This window comes from Ahaetulla prasina, chromosome 1, assembly GCF_028640845.1.
Source record: "Ahaetulla prasina isolate Xishuangbanna chromosome 1, ASM2864084v1, whole genome shotgun sequence".
Classification (NCBI taxonomy): domain Eukaryota; kingdom Metazoa; phylum Chordata; class Lepidosauria; order Squamata; family Colubridae; genus Ahaetulla; species Ahaetulla prasina.
This window is the reverse complement of record NC_080539.1, coordinates 168724991-168744439: the sequence shown is the minus strand read 5'-3', so window position 1 is coordinate 168744439 and position 19449 is coordinate 168724991. Positions and strand designations below refer to the sequence as shown.

Sequence of the window (19449 nt, the reverse complement as noted above, 5' to 3'; positions counted from 1 at the left end):
TCAATTTATGACAGAAATATCGCTAAGCGATGTGGTCATAAAGTACAAACACATTATTTAGCAACAGCAATCCCTGCAATTCCCATTGTGCCTCTGATAAGTGAATCCAATAATTGTTAGATGAGGCAATTTCCCACAGGAAGTTGCAAATCCTATGCCTGTAGGCAAGTAAATGGCTGCTGCTGGGTGGAGCAAAGGGGGGTTGGGGGGAGCGGGAGGCTATAGGGGAGGGTTGGGACAGTGCATCAGGGTTTGCAATAAGCTCTGTAATGCTACGTGGGAATGATCTTGAGGGATGAGGGGAAGAGATGCTGCCTAAGGAATGATCAGACAAGAGGAGGAAAAACCTCACTAACTTAACTGTCAATAAAAGACATTAAAGAAGCATCTACCCTGACTGACCAGGCTGTAAAAAGAGAAGGTGGGAGATTTGTACTTTCAGACTTGCAAGATTTTGTTACTGTACATAACAGTAAAGCAGAATTAGCTCACCTGGTCATGTTTCTTGTTTGGTTTGCCTGAAGGGGCTGACAGGAGCCATACTATACATGTTGAGGAGGGTCAGAAAAGATGCACAAGGGTTAAGAGGGGATGTGCAAGAGGCATCATGCAGGATAGGGAGTGTCTCTGACAGACACTACATTGGTCAGGGAAAGTGCACAAGGTGTCAAAAAGATGCACGAGAGGCACCACACTGGTTGAGAAGGGGTGCAAGGGGTATGGAAGAAATGCCACAAGGACTGGGGAGGATGTTGCGGACAATCCAGAGGGTTTTCACACAAGTCAAGAAGAGTGCGCAAGAGGTGCTGCACAGGTCAGGGTGCACAGGATTGTGCAAGAAGTACCAGACTTTTTGAGAAAGATGTGTGAGATGTGGAGCAGGTCCGGTGCTCAGAGGTGCACGAATGGCTGGTATGGTGTAAGTACAAAGGGGCTGGAGGTAGGGAAGACTCATCCTATTAATTTTCTGAGGAAGCTGGCAGGGAAGATTGCAAATGGCAATCCTATGATTGCAGGAAATTTGACGACCAGTTCTAAATGTAAATGGGTTGCCAAGGACCCAGGTCACGATCATATGACTACTGGGGTGCTGGGATGCCTGGAACTCTGAAGACCAGTTGTAGCTACCATTCATTCAGCACTTGGAATGGTGGCTGACTAAATGGTCATAAGTCAAGGGCTACCTGTATTTGGGATGCAAAGTTATATATTCGGGATGTAAAAATACTGTATATACCCTTCACTATTTTAAAAATAATGATATGCTAAAAAAAACACCTTTTACTTTTCACATTTAGATACTATAAATCTTCTTGTGCTATTCATCTTAAAATCAATAAAAGAGAGAACTACTTTGATATTTACGTGCAAGCACCATAAACTGCCACTGTGAATTTTCAATTACACTTCTAGCCTTTTAAAAAGCTTTTTGCCACTGAAGTGGGTCCTCGGAAGTAGAGCAAAGTATCACGGAAATAGCTGTTAGCCAAATATCATATTCAGGTGCATGACCAGCTTCACACTAAGCTGCCATTTTTAATTAAGAAAAGGCCAAGGATGCTGCCTGTTTATACTGTATATTTGAGAGTTGGGTTTTCCACAAATGTTATTATCTTTTCTTTGGGAAGAAGACATGCAGATATTAACGACCAGGTAAAATACCACACAGCTCTCACCAAGATGCTCAATTTAATATGCGGTAAATGCAACAATGTTTGATTTTAAATGAAATGTTATGCCAGATCAATTGGACTATAGCAGTATACAGTACCAATAAAAAAATACAGTAGTCAATAATAGCAAAACAGTATAACAGAAATAAAAACATACACTGATGACTTGAGACTCATTCTCAAAAAACAAACAAAAAACCCTTGAAAACCCAACATTTTACATCTTTCTGGAAGACTTTACAGTCGGGGTCATTCTTGCCTCATGTGATAAGCTGCTGGAGACCCAGCCTTCTATCGCATTGGGGATCGATGGGAGTCCTCCTCCTCCTGCATCTCATGGCAGGTGGGTACTCTGAGAAGAAGCTCCCTAAGGGTCTGGATCAAATGGGCAGGTTTGATTTATGAAAACATGGCCAGATCCCAAGCCATTAAAGGTAGTGACCAACCCCTTGGCTTGTACTCAGAAACATGTTGGTATCCAACATAGCTCTTCAGTACTGAGGTTCATCAATAAATAATGCAGGCATGCTTGTTCACATCTTCAAGGATAGCCCTATGAAGATCAGATTACAGTATTCTAAGTGAGGGGTGAGGGACTGTGCGCAATGCATCTTGACGCCATTAAAAATCAGTTTGGTGAGTGTACCTAAAATTGACCTCTGATTGATGTTATCTATAGTGATCCCTTTGAAAAGGGACAATAGCATGCTTCCAGCTTCTCATGAGTGCAGTTATTCAAACTAATTTGGCTTGATTTAACTGGATCACATTATAGTCATTTCCATCAAGATTTTCACATCATTTGACATAATATGCTTTCCAATAAAGTGCAAGAGGTCTCATTAATGCATTAAAAACCTCACAGTTAACTTTATTCTAAGTAGTAATGAAAACATATGCTGAGGTCTTGTATGGTCACATGCAGGGCTAACAATAATATGCCCTATGTTCCTGTGAACGAAAACAAGGGAAACCCAAGGAATACTTCTATTAATATATATTCAGTTGAAGTCTCCAGGATTTGATTAATCAATGTGTTTAATTTTTTAAAACTGATTATGTGACTTTCACGGCAATATTCACAAAAGCAAAAAGAAATTGAAGAAATCATGTAATCAGAGTAAGTCTACGTATCACCTGCCAGGCACGCTGCATCTGAAAACAGTAGATTACCATTGGGCAAATTAGATTATGGAATTCTCTTTGGTTTAAAAAAAATCCTCCAGACAAGGAAAATTAATACAGGACTAGCACAGGGGTGAAGTGTAAAATTTGTTATTACTGGTTCTGTGGGCGTGGCTTGGTGGTGGGGGTAATGTGACTGGGTGGGCATGGCCAACTTTTTCTTTTCTTTTAAAAGCATTTTTTCTACAACCTCTTCGGCCGAAGAGCTTGTAGAAAAAATGCTTTGAAAGGGTTCTGACGATCCCAGGTGAGTTGCCTGATCGCCAGAACCCTTTAAAAGCTTTTTTTTACAGCCTCTTTGGCCAAAGAAAAAATGCTTTTAAAAGTAAAAAAAAAAACTCTGATGATTGCGCGGCTCAGCTGGGCATGCAGGAGGGGAGGGGGGCAGGGATTTTTGCTACCGGTTCTCTGAACCACCGCCACCATCACTACTGGATCGGGCGATCCAGTCTGAACCGGAAGTATTTCACCTCTAGCCATGTAATACCAACATGAGAGGGATTTTTGAGTGATTTATTCACAAGGAGAGAGCTAACTGATATCTTCCAAGGGGAACGTTTATGTGGAGAAGTCATCATCCATTCATCAGATTAACCCGTTCAGATTAACACAAATGTCATTTCTAATTTGCAAAATATCTGGACAAAGGAATTTGAATTAAATCAAGAATATCTGCAGTTATTGAGTCAGGCTTATCACACAGCTACCCTAACAACAGTTTTCTTCAAAGGCATTCTTCATAAATTGTGCAAAACACGTACAATTTTCCTTCTATAAAGTATGTCACGGCATATGTTCTTTAATGGAAAGACAACAAGCCTTGGCGTACGTAAGGCGTCTTTTCTTTTGGTATGCCCTTCATGTTGTACGCTAAATGTTCACTGCAACATTTGTAAAGGCACAAAGCAATGTTTCCTACCTTAGGGGCTCTGGCAGGTTTCCCACATCGAGCATCTTTCACAAAGCTGACATCTAACAGTTCGGATTCCTGCACCTGATAGAAAAAAAAAAGGAGGAAAAAGCTTCATGATTTATACTGGACTATACAAACGGTACAATTACATCAATTCCACTGCATTTCTTTATATTAAATTACTGAAATTCCGCTTGCATCGGAGTTCTTAATATGCCTAAGTAATGTCTAAGCTCAAAGCAAAGCTACCTGTAATTACAAATAACTATGGTTATCCATCAGGCAGCTCAGAGATGAGAGAGTCTGTAATCCAGTTCATGCGGAAGTCACGAAGTGGAGGAAAGGCTGCTCTAAAAGACCCCATCAAGCCCTCCTCCTTACAGAAGTGCTGTTCTCTAGGGCCATGTTCTCCAGAAGATCCTACTGAAAATGTCAATTGCCTGGATAACAAATTGATTTAAAAAGGGCTTTCAAACATGGCATTCTAATTTGATTTAGAAATGCACCGCTAGTCTACTGTGGCAGAGTAAACTAGCTGGGTATCTCTTATGCAGCTGCCTGGATTTCTTATTCGCTCAGAAACTCGCCAAAGATCAGAGAAGTTTAATGAGTTCTAGTATTCTTCAACTATTGAATATTGGCAATGCCAACCACCCTGAGGATCTTTTTAATGCGAATAATAAATTTTTATTTGCTCTATATCCAAAGCAGATAACTGAGAGAAATAAACTTGTTGGTGGGAAATCCCATCCAAATTCTTGTTTGCTTCTAACGAAGCATTCTACAGATTAGTACACAGCATATATTTATTTAGATTATTGACATATTCATTTAATAGGTTATCATCCAGTCAATACAACCAAAGTCAGGCAGACACAACCCAACAATTATTTAATTATTTATTAATTTAATTTGGATGGTAAAAGTATGTTCAATTATCAATATTATCTTAAAGCTATATTGAGCATTGTTCAAAGCAGGCTTAAGTTTAGAACAGCTTACAAAATGAGTTTTTTTTAAAAAAATTGTCTACTTAACAGGCTTTCTGTGAATTAAGTATACACTTAAAAGGGCTTTGGAATGCATATTTGTAATGAAACAGATGCCTTATTGGATAACTGGCCTAAACTACAGTATTTAACAGATTTAAAGATAAATGTTTTGAATTTAAGTCTGGAAAACAGTTGATAACCAAATGATTATGGAGAGACTCATTTATCCAGGCCATGGTTGCCCCAGAGGTGCTGTTCAAAAGGCAACTGGACTTTCTTGGGTTTTTTTCCTTGAAAATGTTTAGTTTCTCATCCAAGAAGCTTCTTGGATGAGAAGTGAAACGTTTTCCAGGGGAAAAAAACAAGAAAGCCCAGTTGTCATTTGAGCAGCACCTTTGGGAGTTGACAACCAAAGGATCTTAATAACTGGATAGCATGAGCCCATTTTCATGCATCAGATATGAGTGAAATACTAACAGTTTAATACTCTACAAGGCCCTACACATGCTACATATAAACAATGCATGGAAAGCTGCAAACCAATTCCTTCTTAGTCAACTGGAATGAATGAACAGCTTCTGCCTTCAGATAGCATGTATGCATTGCTGAGTTGAGTTAGCAGATGAAGTAATCCACAACATGCAGGCAAACAGTGGTCAAAATTGCTCCAGGCCTCTCTAAAAAGGTTTCCCAAGGTGCCATTTCCTTCTACGTGGTACGATCTTCAACAATAAGAGTGCTGAACACTAAAAACTAGCATGTCAACACTAGGCTAACCTTTACCCTGAGTAAGCCATAAAAAGATTATTTTTAACTCACAGGGATCTGAAAAATGTCTTAATTTCTACTTTGCCCTCAAGACATCTGCAAAAGCTGATGATGATCTAAGATCTAAAATTTAAAAATCAATTCAGTTATCTGTAATTTCCATGTACCATTCTGTAAGTTACATCCATACTGAATTCAACACAATATAAATATTTAATCCATAGCAAAACAAAAACAAAACATCAGCTGCTGAATAGCAAACATGGCAAAACTGAAATTCTGCTGCCCTTCAAGAGAAAATCCCCTTTTCTCTTCCGCATTTTTTTTCTGTTTAGACTAATAGCTTTCTTTTTCAATTCTTTGTTCTTCTCTGGGTTAACGCTCAGGGAGAACTGAGCAAAAAGAGTACAGGTAGCTCTGGACTTATAACCACAATTTCCAGAACATCCATTGCTAAGCAAGGTATTGTTAAGTGAGCTGTGACCAATTTTTATAGTTCCATAGTCAGTATCAACCTTCTGAGCGTGTGGGTTGGTTTCCGAACATTTCATTACTAGGCTAGATAACATCTTCAGCCGAGTTTGGGGGGATGTCAGTGTCAGTGTTCTTCTCTTTATAAAGGCTTCAGGTGTGTGTGTGAAGTGAGGGTCAGCTTGAGTCCTCAGTGAGTCTTGTGATGGGTCTTATGATAAGAAGGTTATATCAGGTCAGGGTCACTAGGAGGTGAACTGCTGGTAGGGGGGTTTGCGTTGGTTGGTTGAGGGTCAGTGCTGTCTCTGGTTGGCTGTGCGTTTGATTTGGAATCTGAGGGATTCGTAGACTGTAATGTTTGGAAACCAACCCACAAACTCGGAGAACGAAACTTCACCCCCATCCTACACCCAAGCTACAGATATTCGCCATTCTTGCAAAGCTCTATTTATGTCAAGGCACGTACAATTCCCATCACTCAGTTAATGGGGATGATGGGAATAGTAATCCAATGCATCTGGGGGCAGGGACTGATTGAGGAAAGATTAGATTATGGAAACAAATGTCTCTCCCAAAACAATTACAGACAGTCCTTGTTTAGTGACCATAATTTAGTGACTAACAACTCAGTTGTCAAGCAAAATGGTTGGCAAAAGAAACCGTAACAGTGCTTATCTAGCTTCAACTTTCTTTTGCTTTCCAAACCATTGAAGGTCATAAATCTCAGGATTGATCATAAGCTCTACCATGATTGTAATGGTGAATGGTTGTTAAAACAAGACAATCGCTCAGTGAAGACTATTTATACCACAGGTGTCATATTTGCTGTGTCATGTTGCCGTCACGTGATGTTTCGCGATATTTAGGTAGCTGGGGTGGGCGTGGCCTGTGCATGGGCCACCAGTTTGACGCCTCTGATCTACACAGTTTCTGGTATTTTAGCACATTACTTATTTACTATTCTAATATGTTCTGCTTCTGACTTCCTAACCCTCTTACAAAGCACAGTCTTTCTTGTAACTATTGCTGCAATGGAAGAATCGTTTTTTTTTGTATTGGCCAGTTGAAAAGGTAGAGAGTTTTGTTTGCTTTGTTCTTTTTTTTCGTTTTGTGGAGTCTTTGATTTTGGTTGTTTGCTTGCAGACATTTCATTATCCAATTAGGTAACATCATTAGTGCTACTGAATGTGGGGTTTCTTCCCTGTTTATTACAGGCATTCATGCAGAAACAATCATTGTTCCTAGGTGGAGATTTGCCTACATGCACATTTCTCCCATTTGCATGCTTTCTCTTTTTTTTTTTTACTATTTCAATTTTTATTCTTTGAATATTTTCAGGGTTGTCATTTCTCCATTTCTTTCACAGCAACCTTTTTTTATGCGCCTTTCCTTCCCTCCTTTCTTCATTCCTATTTTCTTCTCCCCTCCTCTCCTATTCCTTCCCTACTTCCCTTTCTCTTCTCCTCCTCCACCCTACTTCCTCCCTCTAACTTTCTCTCCTACACTTATCTCCCTCATCTTACCTCCCCTCCTCTTCCCTTTCTTCTTTCTCCCTCCCTCTCTCTCCCTTCTATCTCTCTCCTTATCTTTGTCTCTTGCTGCATCTATTTTCAATTTCTCTAATATCCAGACATCCCCAATTCTCTTAATTATTACACATATTTTTCCAACCTCCTCTCCTATATTTTAAACCTTAACATTATCTTCATCTTATTCCATTTATATCATATAATCAGTTAATATAACTTTCCATCTCTTATTATCTTAACATTTCTATTCAAAATTCAATACTGATTATTTTCTTCCAACAATATACATCATTTACTAACATTTCAATTTTATCCCATTTTGCATCTTAAAATTCAATTATCTTCATTAATAAACCATACCATTCCAAGTTTCCTCTGTTGGATTTTTGATCATCCCTCATTTCATGCATTCATGCAGAAACAATCATTGTTCCTAGGTGGAGATTTGCCTACATGCACATTTCTCCCATTTGCATGCTTTCTCTTTTTTTTTTTTACTATTTCAATTTTTATTCTTTGAATATTTTCAGGGTTGCCATTTCTCCATTTCTTTCACAGCAACCTTTTCTTATGCGCCTTTCCTTCCCTCCTTTCTTCATTCCTACTTTCTTCTCCCCTCCTCTCCTATTCCTTCCCTACTTCCCTTTCTCTTCTCCTCCTCCACCCTACTTCCTCCCTCTAACTTTCTCTCCTACACTTATCTCCCTCATCTTACCTCCCCTCCTCTTCCCTTTCTTCTTTCTCCCTCCCTCTCTCTCCCTTCTATCTCTCTCCTTATCTTTGTCTCTTGCTGCATCTATTTTCAATTTCTCTAATATCCAGACATCCCCAATTCTCTTAATTATTACACATATTTTTCCAACCTCCTCTCCTATATTTTAAACCTTAACATTATCTTCATCTTATTCCATTTATATCATATAATCAGTTAATATAACTTTCCATCTCTTATTATCTTAACATTTCTATTCAAAATTCAATACTGATTATTTTCTTCCAACAATATACATCATTTACTAACATTTCAATTTTATCCCATTTTGCATCTTAAAATTCAATTATCTTCATTAATAAACCATACCATTCCAAGTTTCCTCTGTTAGATTTTTGATCATCCCTCATTTCATGCATTAACCCAAACACACACACACACACACACAAAAGAAAGATAAGGAAGCAAATCTATCACTACTTTAATTTCTTTTCTTTTGTCCATTTTTCTCCTACCCCTAACCATTTACTTTCAGTCTCTCCCAGACCCCTTCTCTTAGTATTTTCCTCCCTTTCTTCCCTTCTTTCATTTTCTTCTTTCTCCCCTTCTTTTTCTTTCTTTCCCACTTTTCTCAAGTTGTCACTCTTTTGATATCCCCCCCTCAATTTTTCTCTATTTCTTTCACTTCTCTTTCATCTTTCACTGCTAAACCCAGTGTAATCATCTATTTTTCTCACTATCTTTTTCATTTTTTAATTGTCCTTCTCAATCTTTTCTTTTTCATTTTTCTCCTCTCTTTTTTAAAATTTCTTTCCTTCTCTTCATTTTTACTCTTCCACTATCAATCCCAATATTATCATCTGTATTTGCCTAACTGATTTCTTTTCCAGCCATATGTCTCACAGACTCTCGGATCATCAAAAGCATTTCCCACAATTCCTCCCAATTTTCCATATTTCCAATACAAGGAGAAAGACTTTTTAAATCAATTTATAACCAAAATTTAAGTCCATATATTTCTTTTCTTCTTTATTTCTTCTTTATTTCTGGAAGAGTCCACCCAGTATGTCTTTAAAATATTCCAATAAGTATTTATCTGTTCTGCTCCCCCTCCTTGCAAGTTCACAGCAGATGTCCAAACAATGTTTTTTTCCCATGCTGGTCTAAATGCTCTGATACTTTCTTTCCTCCAGCAGATAATTCTTTCCCATTCACAAATATTTCAGCTACAAAGTATCCATTATTAGTCCACCAAATTTATTTCCTGACTAAAGTTTTTGTTAGTAAACAATGTTTTCTTTCAGTTTTTTATTCCTTTTAATATTTAGTCTCTTCCACAATCAAATTAATTTGACTTTAAATTTGGCTTTAATTTCCAAGTTCCATTTTTTTTCCTTTTATTTCTACTTCCGCATGCCAATTTAGCCGCTGATTCAAAATAAAAACTTCTTTCAAGCCTTAGTGCTTTTTTTTCTTACCTATATGATGGCAAATCACTTTTCCGGTAAGAATCCTCCATTCGATCACCTCTCCTGCTCCAATATTTTAGCATGGTTGTCCCTGCTAGTGACAGCTCAATGGCTCCCTTTCCATGCCGCCGGGTTGGAGGCTGGTGTCGTTGCTCCAGGGAATTTGCCACTTCCCTGTTCGCGCTGATCTGTGCCTCCTTTCTTCGCTGTCTCTACAGGACAGCTATGATCCCAAAAAGGGACCCCCAAAACGGCAGGAATATCATCAAATCCTCAGGATCCTCAAGGAGCCCCGAGAATGCTGTCCCGCAGCAATGCTGGCCACGCCCCTTCCCCCCTGCATGCTTTCTCAAGCATCTGATATTCATACAGTATGTAGTTCCAAAAAAAAGACTGTCTATGGAGATTCTTAGTTATCTAGGTCATGGTTGCCCCAAAGATGGACTCTGTTTTACCTTGAAGATGATTTACTTCCCATCCAAGAACTTCTTCAGTTCTGGTTGAATGGTGGAAGGTGGAAGGATTTATATTTCCTGCAATCATTTGGTTGTTAGCACTCAGAAAGAATTATTGAGACCATTTGGAGGTTTGACTGTGACCTCTGGGTCACCTAAATAGTGCAAATGGCTGTAGAACAATCTTGGAACTGCTGAAAGAACTGTGTTGTGGCCGTAATAGCTCAGGCTGTAAGGAGCCTGTTATTAGAACACAGCAGCCTGCAATTACTGCAGGTTCAAGCCCGGCCCAAGGTTGACTCAGCCTTCCATCCTTTATAAGGTAGGTAAAATGAGGACCCAGATTGTTGGGGGGGCAATAAGTTGACTTTGTAAATATACAAATAGAATGAGACTATTGCCTTACACACTGTAAGCCGCCCTGAGTCTTCGGAGAAGGGCGGGATATAAATGTAAATAAATTAAATTAAAAATTAATTAAAATTAATTAATTAATTAAATTAATTAAGTTGTAAGGCCTCAATGACTCTCAGAAAGAATTGTAATGATCAGACGACCCTCAAGGAATATAAATCCTTCCACCCTCCACCACTCAGTCAGAACTGAAGAAGCTTCTTGGATGAGAAGTGAAACATCTTCGAGGAAAAACCAAGTCCAATTGCCTTTTGAAAAAGGACCTTTGGGACTTCCAAAAGAAGAGAATTTATGGAGCTCAGGGTTGAATAAAACTCACACTCACCAGCACTTATGATGTCACCTGGCTGAATAATGAAATGTCTGCTATGTAAGGGTCTTAAATGACTTAAGTCTAATGAAACAGAGGTGAAAATGAATAATCGGAGAATTACTATCAGAGTACTTATTTAAGAGTATATATTTTAAGAGGGATGTGGTGGCTCGGTGGCTAAGATGCTGAGCTTGTCAATCGAAAGTTCAGCAGTTCGAATCCCTGGTACCGTGTAACAGAGTGAGCTCCCGTTACTTGTCCCAGCTTCTGCCAACCTAGCAGTTCGAAAGCACATAAAAAATGCAAGTAGAAAAATAGGGACCACCTTTGGTGGGAAGGTAACAGCATTCCGTGCACCTTTGGCATTGAGTCATGCCGGCCACATGACCACGGAGACGTCTTCAGACAGCACTGGCTCTTCGTCTTTGAAACAGAGACAAGCACCGCCCCCTAGAGTCGGGAACGACTAGCACATATGTGTGAGGGGAACCTTTACCTTTATCTTTATTTTACGAGTATTCATGTGAAGTTGGACAAAATATTCTGGCAATCCTCACGTGGAATTGAAACCAAAACTGCATACATCTAGACTTGGTTGAATTATGTATCTTTTGATGGTGACGGTGAATAATCTTTTGGTGTTTTCCTTTTCCTGTCGTTGTTCTCCTCAGATGCCATGACTTCTTGGATTCCGACGGGCATCTTCCAGGCAGAGCAAGTGAGAGTTGCTGGTTGATGTATCAGCATAAATCATATTATACACAGCTCCCTGGAGTTCTTCTATCGCTCTTGCTGGCAGCAGGAGTCAAACAGACAGGATTCAGCAGCATGTGCCTGCCCCGCTGCTCTTTCTTGGATAAGCCAAAATTCTTCACTAATTTGGTTTCTTGCTGTCATTATCTTGGAACAGGTAAAAAAGGTCAATTTCTGACAAACAGCATCTGTCTTCCTTGAACATAAAAAAAGCAGCACTCACGACCTGTGTTTCTCCCTTTACTTCCTGTTTGGCAGATTGTTTTGGTTTTAAAACAACAAAGCTATTGATACAGCATATGCTGTTGCTTTCTAAAAATCAACAGAAGCTTTTAAAGCTTAATGCCGTTTAATTCAACACGCTCCTCAATGGGTCTGCTTTTGGGGTGAAGTGGGGGGCAAAAATCTTTAAAAAAAAGAAAAAAGAAGAACTCCTCAAAGTGCATTTTGAATCACTCTTGGATGATAAACCAAATTCTGAGGGACAGTAACATTTACAAAATCTTCTCCACACACGCTATTATTTTTTTTAGATTTTTATCCTGTTTTTATTGCTTTGTAAGTAACTCAAGGCGGCGAACATACTTAATATTCCTTCTTCCTGTTGTCTCCGCAACAACAACCCTGCGAAGTGGGTTCGGCTGAGAGTGACTGACTGGCCCAAAGTCATCCAGTGGCTTCCATGCCTAAGACCAGAGTAGAATTGATAGTTTCTTGTTTACTAGACTAGTGCCTTAATCACTAGACCTGTGATGGCGAACGTATGGAATGGGTGCCTGAGGTGGCATGCAGAGCCCTCTCTGTGGGCATGCGCGCCATCGCTAGCTTCTGTCGTGTCCCACTCCTCCGCTGACGGCCGGGTCAGGGAAATCCGAATCAGGCGTGCCTCTGCAGCTCTGCCAAAGTCCTAGCAAAGTCCTCAAGGCAGGCAGGAGACCAGAAAGTGACTTCAGCAAGATATGTTAGACTTTGCCTGACTCAGAGAATGCCAGAAAGCAGATCCTTTATATAGGCCATGGGGTGTGGCTCCATGACTCAGCACTTATCCAGGCCTGCCCCTCCCTTCCTTCTGTCGCCGCCGCCTATCAATTCTTCTGAAGCGAGGGTCACTCCAGTCTGCATCTGTTGGTAATTGACCTTCCTCAGGCTCACACGCTGTGGGGGAGGGGGAGGGGTCTAGTTGCTCCGTTTGCCTGGGCATGGAGCCAGAGCTGGGGGCTGGAGGTACTTCTTCCTCCTCAGCCTGTCTGGGCATGGAGCCAGGGCTGGGGCCGGGAGGCATACTAGAACATTCCTCAGCGTTCGGAAGCAGATAAGAAGGCCCCGGCTGCAGTGAAAGCGGGCGAGACACAACAGCTTCTCTTCTAGTTTCCAGTACACACATGTGCACCGGCCAGCTGGTCTTTGTGGGCTCTGGGGTGCCAGAAAACAGCCTGATAATGGCCCCAAAAACGGCTTGAAAATGCCCCCCAAAATGCCCCCCAACGCTTAAAAAGCAGGCATGTGCGGGCCAGCCAGTTGGTCTTCCCTTCCCTTTTATTTTCTTTATATGGCCCACCCATTTTACAAGAAATTACTCTGGGTAGTATAAATCTCTGTTAGTATAATTATTTTTAGGAAATGGTTAAGTCACTGGAGGTTTGTAAAACTTCAAGGAGAGACAGAGCCTGGAGGACGTAAGGAACTTTTTCTAAAAACAAACTTGACGTGCAAATGTCGTGTGATCTCAGCTCCTGGCCTCAAAACTCTTTACAATTGTGTTGTGTTGCTGTCATTCTTCATTCATTCTGTTCTTGGCAGAAGCCAGAGGCTACTGATATCAAATGGAAAGGTTTTCCTTCCGTGCAAGTTAGCTTAGACATATCCAAAAGAAAAAGGCCTCACTGTTTTTAGATGCAGCTCCCTCATGGCTGGTTTTGGAGGGGGAGGGATTAATTAATGGTGGGGTTTTAGACAGAAGTCTAAGGGGAAGTGATCAATCTATGGATAATGACACCCATCAGATCTATCTTTTAAAAAGGATGTGGTTCATAGATTATTCACAGGTGATAGAAAGGACTCAAAACCACCACACCAATCTGATCGTTCAGAGGCAATGTAGAATCAAACAGCACTTCCAAAACTAAATCAGCTTCTTCAGGGCAAAAAGTATCCCAACTAAGATGAACTTGTGGAGAGAGCTATTTTGTCTGATTATTAATGGTTCCTTTAGATGGGTGAGATGCACAGGTGAAATCTACTTAACTTCATTACCGGTTCAGAAGTGCACGTGCCAAGTGCAGGTACTCACTTCGTTCGCGTGTGTGCACACATCACACGAACACGCAGACTTTCTGCGCATGCGCAAAAGGTAAAAACCACATTACTTCCTGGTTAAAACCAGGAAGTAATGACAGCCGGGCAGGTGGGTAGGGCTTTGCTCTGCCATCACTACCAGATCGTCGAACTACCAGCAACAATCACTACAGGATGGCGGGATCCGGTCTGATCCGGGAGCATTTCACCTCTGGTGAGATGCCCTCTGTCTTAAAGGAAGCAATGGCATGTTTCATATCGATAATGTGTTAAGAGTTGTTAACTTAATTTTACGTAGCTTCTTTTCAAAAAACACCACGCTACTGACCAGAGCATATAAAACATTTGTTAGGCCAATTCTCGATTACTGCTCTCCTGTCTGGAACCCATATCATATATCTGACATCAACACTGTTGAGCGTGTCCAAAGGTATTTTACGAGAAGAATTCTCCACTCCTCCGAAACTAATAAAATACCTTATTCCACCAGACTTGATATCTTGGGTCTAGAAAACTTGGAACTTCGTCGCCTTCGACAAGATCTGGGTTTAGCATATAAAATCATCCGTTGTAATGTCCTTCCTGTCAATGACTTTTTTAGTTTCAATAACAATATCACAAGAGCTACCAATAGATTTAAACTCAATGTCAACCGCTCCAGTTTAGATTGCAGAAAACACGATTTCTGTAACAGAATTGTATATACTTGGAATGCATTACCTGACTCTGTAGTTTCTTCTCATAACCCCAAAGGCTTTATTCAAAAACTGTCCACGGTTGACCTCACCACTTTCCTAAGAGGACTCTAAGGGGCGTGCATAAGAGCACATACGTGCCTTCCGTTCCTGTCCTACTGTTTCTTCCCCTATGTATATATATGTTTTTAGTACCTCGTTTCTCCTCATATATACGTTCATATATTATATAACCCTTTATGCAACGCTTGTATATATATACTGTTATATTGTTATGATGAATAAATAAATAAATACATAAATAAATAAATAAATAAATAAATAAATAAATAAATAAATAAATGTCATCCTTAGATCTCTTCATACTTAATGCCAAAGACAGAGCTTACTATTCCTACAATTTTTAGGAAGAAAAAGAACAGTTTCCAAAATAAAAGAACTACAGGAATCTTAAAATTGCTTTCACATAGGCAGGCTGAGTCTTACATTAATATGCTGACATAAACATATTACCTCTGTTTTTATTTACGTTATCCCTATCTTTCTCCTTCACAAATATTCCTTTAGGTAGAAACCATTATTTCCTACTTTTGTACTAAACGTTCTCCTTTCTTTTCATGGATAATAAGAATAAGGAGTATATTCTATATATGTTTTTTTAGAACAATTCATATTTTTCTTTTTCTTCTGATTGTTTTAATATAAATGGTATCTTTATTTCATTTTGCATACTTTGGTGGTCTTCTTCTTCTTCTTTTTCTCCTCCTGCTCCTGCTCCTGCTCCTGCTCCTGCTCCTGCTCCTCCTCCTCCTCCTCCTCCTCCTCCTCCTCCTCCTCCCCCTGCCCCTGCCCTTCCCTCTACTCTTCTTTTACCAGGTTCAGGTGTTGAGGGAGATATAAAGTTCTGGCTGTTGCTCTTTTGGCAGCCTTAATCATTGTTGATTCTTACTATGCTACAGAGCCCCTGACTATGACATTACCCATGCAAATATGCTAACCTCAATGCTAACATGGGCTACCTCTTGCCCATATCCTCTCATCTTCCTGGGTGACCTAAATCTACCTCTCATTAACTGGACAACTAATGAATGTTCAACTGACCCAATCCATACTACACTATACAACGCTGTTACAAACCTAGGTCTTGAACAACTTGTAACTAACAATACAAGACTCAACAACTGCCTTGATCTCATCTTCTGCAACAATTCAAACTCAATTTACGGACTACAAATTAAAGAACCTTTTTCCAACAGTGACCACTGCATGATTGATTTTCGTCTCAATATACGTCCATACTTAAATTGTCATAACAACAGTACTCCCAACTACAACTTCAAAAAAGCCAATTACGACCTTATAAACAACGATCTTTCATTTCTGGATTGGCAAAATCTGTTTGCAACCTGCATAACCGCTGAAGACCACTATAGAGTCTTCCTACTTGAAATCAATAGAGTCATTAAACTATATGTACCACAAATGACTACCATGATCAGGAAAAACAAACTACCCATATCAATAAAAAAGCTTCAATCAAAAAAAAATCCCCCTGGAAAAGAAACAAAAAAGGCTATGTTACAAATTTCAAAAACCGCTACAGAAACATATGCAACCAAATAAAAATTGAATGCACAAATTACCACACCAAGCAAGAAGAGAACCTTCTGCGCACAAATTCCAATCGTGCCTTTTATAATTTTGTCAACAATAAACTTAAAGATTCAAGATCCATCCCACCACTAAAAGATTCTAACAACAAAGAATGCAATGACGAAACAGTCAAAGCAAACCTCTTCAACATTTTCTTTGGCTCAGTTTTTGTTAACTCCGATAACACATATCCAACATTCCACAAACGAACCAGCAATGACTATGATGATTTAACTCATATAGATTTCACAGAAGACAACGTTGGAAAAGCTCTTCATAACTTAAAACCATCGCTATCTATTGGACCTGATGGACTATGTGCATACTTCTTAAAAAAACTTTCCATTAATATAGCAGAACCCCTAAGTATTATCTTTGATAAAGCTTTCACTACCAGTTCTCTTCCCAAACTTTGGTCACTAGCCACAGTCATCCCTATCTTCAAAAAAGGAGACCCCAGCTTAGTCGAAAACTACAGACCAATCTCCAGTCATGGAATCTATCATCAATCTATCATCAACCAATCCATTACCTCACACTTAGAAACAAACAACCTACTCTCCAACAAACAATTTGGTTTCAGGAAAAAATTATCATGTAACTTACAACTTCTCCACTGCAAAAACATATGGACTTCAAATCTTGATCACGGCAAATCAATAGATGCAATCTACATAGACTTCTGCAAAGCTTTTGACTCAGTAGTACACGATAAACTTCTCCTAAAACTAATATCCTATGGCATCTCAGGACCCCTCCACAAATGGGTATCTGCTTTTCTGTCTAACAGACAACAAGTGGTCAAAATTGGCAATGCTTTATCAAATCCTGTTCCTGTCAAGAGTGGCGTTCCTCAAGGCAGCGTCCTTGGACCAACACTCTTTATACTATACATTAATGATCTTTGTGACCATATCTCAAGTAATTGTGTTCTCTTTGCTGATGATGTCAAACTATTTAACACCACAGACAATACTTCTATCATTCAAAACGACCTTGATCATCTAACCGCTTGGTCTAAAATTGGCAGCTCCAAATTTCAACCAGCAAATGCTCAGTCTTACATATAGGAAAAAGAACCCAAAACTAAGTACATACTAGATGGACATTACCTTACAGACGACCCCATCCCGTTAAAGACCTTGGAGTTTTCATGTCAAATGATCTAAGTGCCAAGGCCCACTGCAACTACATAGCAAAAAAGCTCTAAGAGTTGTAATCCTAATTTTGCGTAGCTTCTTTTCCAAAACACCACACTACTACCCAGAGCATATAAAACATTTGCTAGACCAATTCTAGAATACAGCTCGCCTGTTTGGAACCCTCACCACATCTCTGACATCAATACAATTGAACGTGTCCAGAAATATTTTACAAGAAGAGTTCTCCATTCCTCTGAAAACAATAAAATACCCTATCCCACCAGACTTGAAATCCTAGGCTTAGAAAACTTGGAACTCCATCGCCTTCGACAAGACCTAAGCTTAACTCACAGAATCATCTATTGTAATGTCCTTCCTGTTAAAGACTACTTCAGCTTTAATTGCAATAATACTAGAGCAACTAATAGATTTAAACTTAACGTCAACCGCTTTAATCTAGATTGCAGAAAATATGACTTCTGTAACAGAATCATCAGTGCTTGAAACAGTTTACCTGTCTCTCTGGTCTCTTCCCATAATCCCAAAAGCTTTAACCAAAAACTTTCTAATATTGACCTCACCCCATTCCTAAGAGGACCATAAGGGGCGTGCATAAGCGCACAAACGTGCCTACCGTTCCTGTCCTATTGTTTTTCTTTTCTTCTTCCTATATATATGCTTATACCTCCTTATATTTACTCATATATGTGTTTATAGACTATATAATCTTTTTGTATGATACCTACATATATTGTTGTGACAAAATAAATAATAAATAAATAAATAAATAAATAAATAATTGATATTGTAGTAGTGTGTCTTTGATGCTGTCTCTCCATCTTCTTCTGGATCTACCTCCTGTTATTTGACCTTATCCTCTTTTTGAATATGCCTTGTACTGTATGGAATGCCAAGACATCCTCTTCAGATGGGTTCTATGTCAATTCTTTCTCTAATGGTCTCATTTTTTATTTTATTTCTTCTGGTCACTCCAGCAACTTTTCTCAAACATCTCATTTCTGTGGGGACTAACTTTCATTTATGTTTTACTATAAGTGTTCATGTTTGGCACTGGGAAAACAGGGTGGGGATGAATCAGATGCTTCTTTGTGCTGATCGGTACTGCCTTATCTTGTAGGAGTGGTGCTAGCTGTCCCAAATATTTGGTTCGCTTTACTGCATTGTATGTTAATCTCTTTGTCCATTTTACCATCTTCAGTGAATGTGGTTCCTAGATATTTGAAGTTTTGATACTTGTTTTATGCTTGTTCCCTCTGTTGCTATATTTAAGTTATTACTTTTGCAATAACTTATTTTTTCTCTTTGCTGATTCTCATATTATTTGTCTTGCATTCTTGGTTCACAGCAGTGGTGGGTTTCAAAAAAATTTACTACCCGTTCTGTGGGTATGGCTTGGTCGGTGTGGCATGGTGGGCGTGGCTTGGTGGGTTGGCAGGGGAAGGATACTGTAAAATCTCAATTCCTTCCCCACCCCAGGGGAAGGTTACTGCAAAATCCCCATTTCCTCCCAATCAGCTGGGACTTGGGAGGCAGAGAATAGATGGGGGCGGGGCCAATCAGAATTTTTACTACTGGTTCTCCGAACTACTCAAAAATTCCACTACTGTTTCTCCAAACTGGTCAGAACCTGCTGAAACCCACCTCTGGTTTACAGCTATAAGATGTTGTTGTAGTTTCTTAGCTGGGCTTGCTATCAATGCCTGATCATCTGCAAAGAGTGATTTGTTGATATTATTTCCATTCTTGGGTTTGACTAAATTCAAAAAATTAACTTAGTAAATTCAATTACAGATCGTTTTAATTCCAATTTCTCTCAATTTCCAGTACTTCCTCTTGGGTTTTACCTATTTTGGACTCTACTATTTTGGTCCTTGGCAGCAAGTAAATCTTAACTATTGTCATTTCAGAAACAGCGCTTTAGCTGAAGGCATATACGGAGTGCTTTTTCCTTCCTGTGGAGTAATCAAAACAGGAGCTACTCTTTGAAGGAGAAAAT

At 39.4% G+C, this 19449-nt stretch overlaps 1 protein-coding gene across 1 annotated transcript in view; it reads right to left on the bottom strand.

Moving 5' to 3' along the window:
- PLCB1 (phospholipase C beta 1) overlaps positions 1–19449 on the bottom strand; it is a 593106-nt gene that overhangs the window by 405429 nt on the left and 168228 nt on the right. The window contains exon 3 of the mRNA XM_058181309.1: positions 3778–3852. Within this exon, the coding sequence (XP_058037292.1) occupies positions 3778–3852 (75 nt within the window). The remainder of the gene's footprint in view (positions 1–3777; positions 3853–19449) is intronic.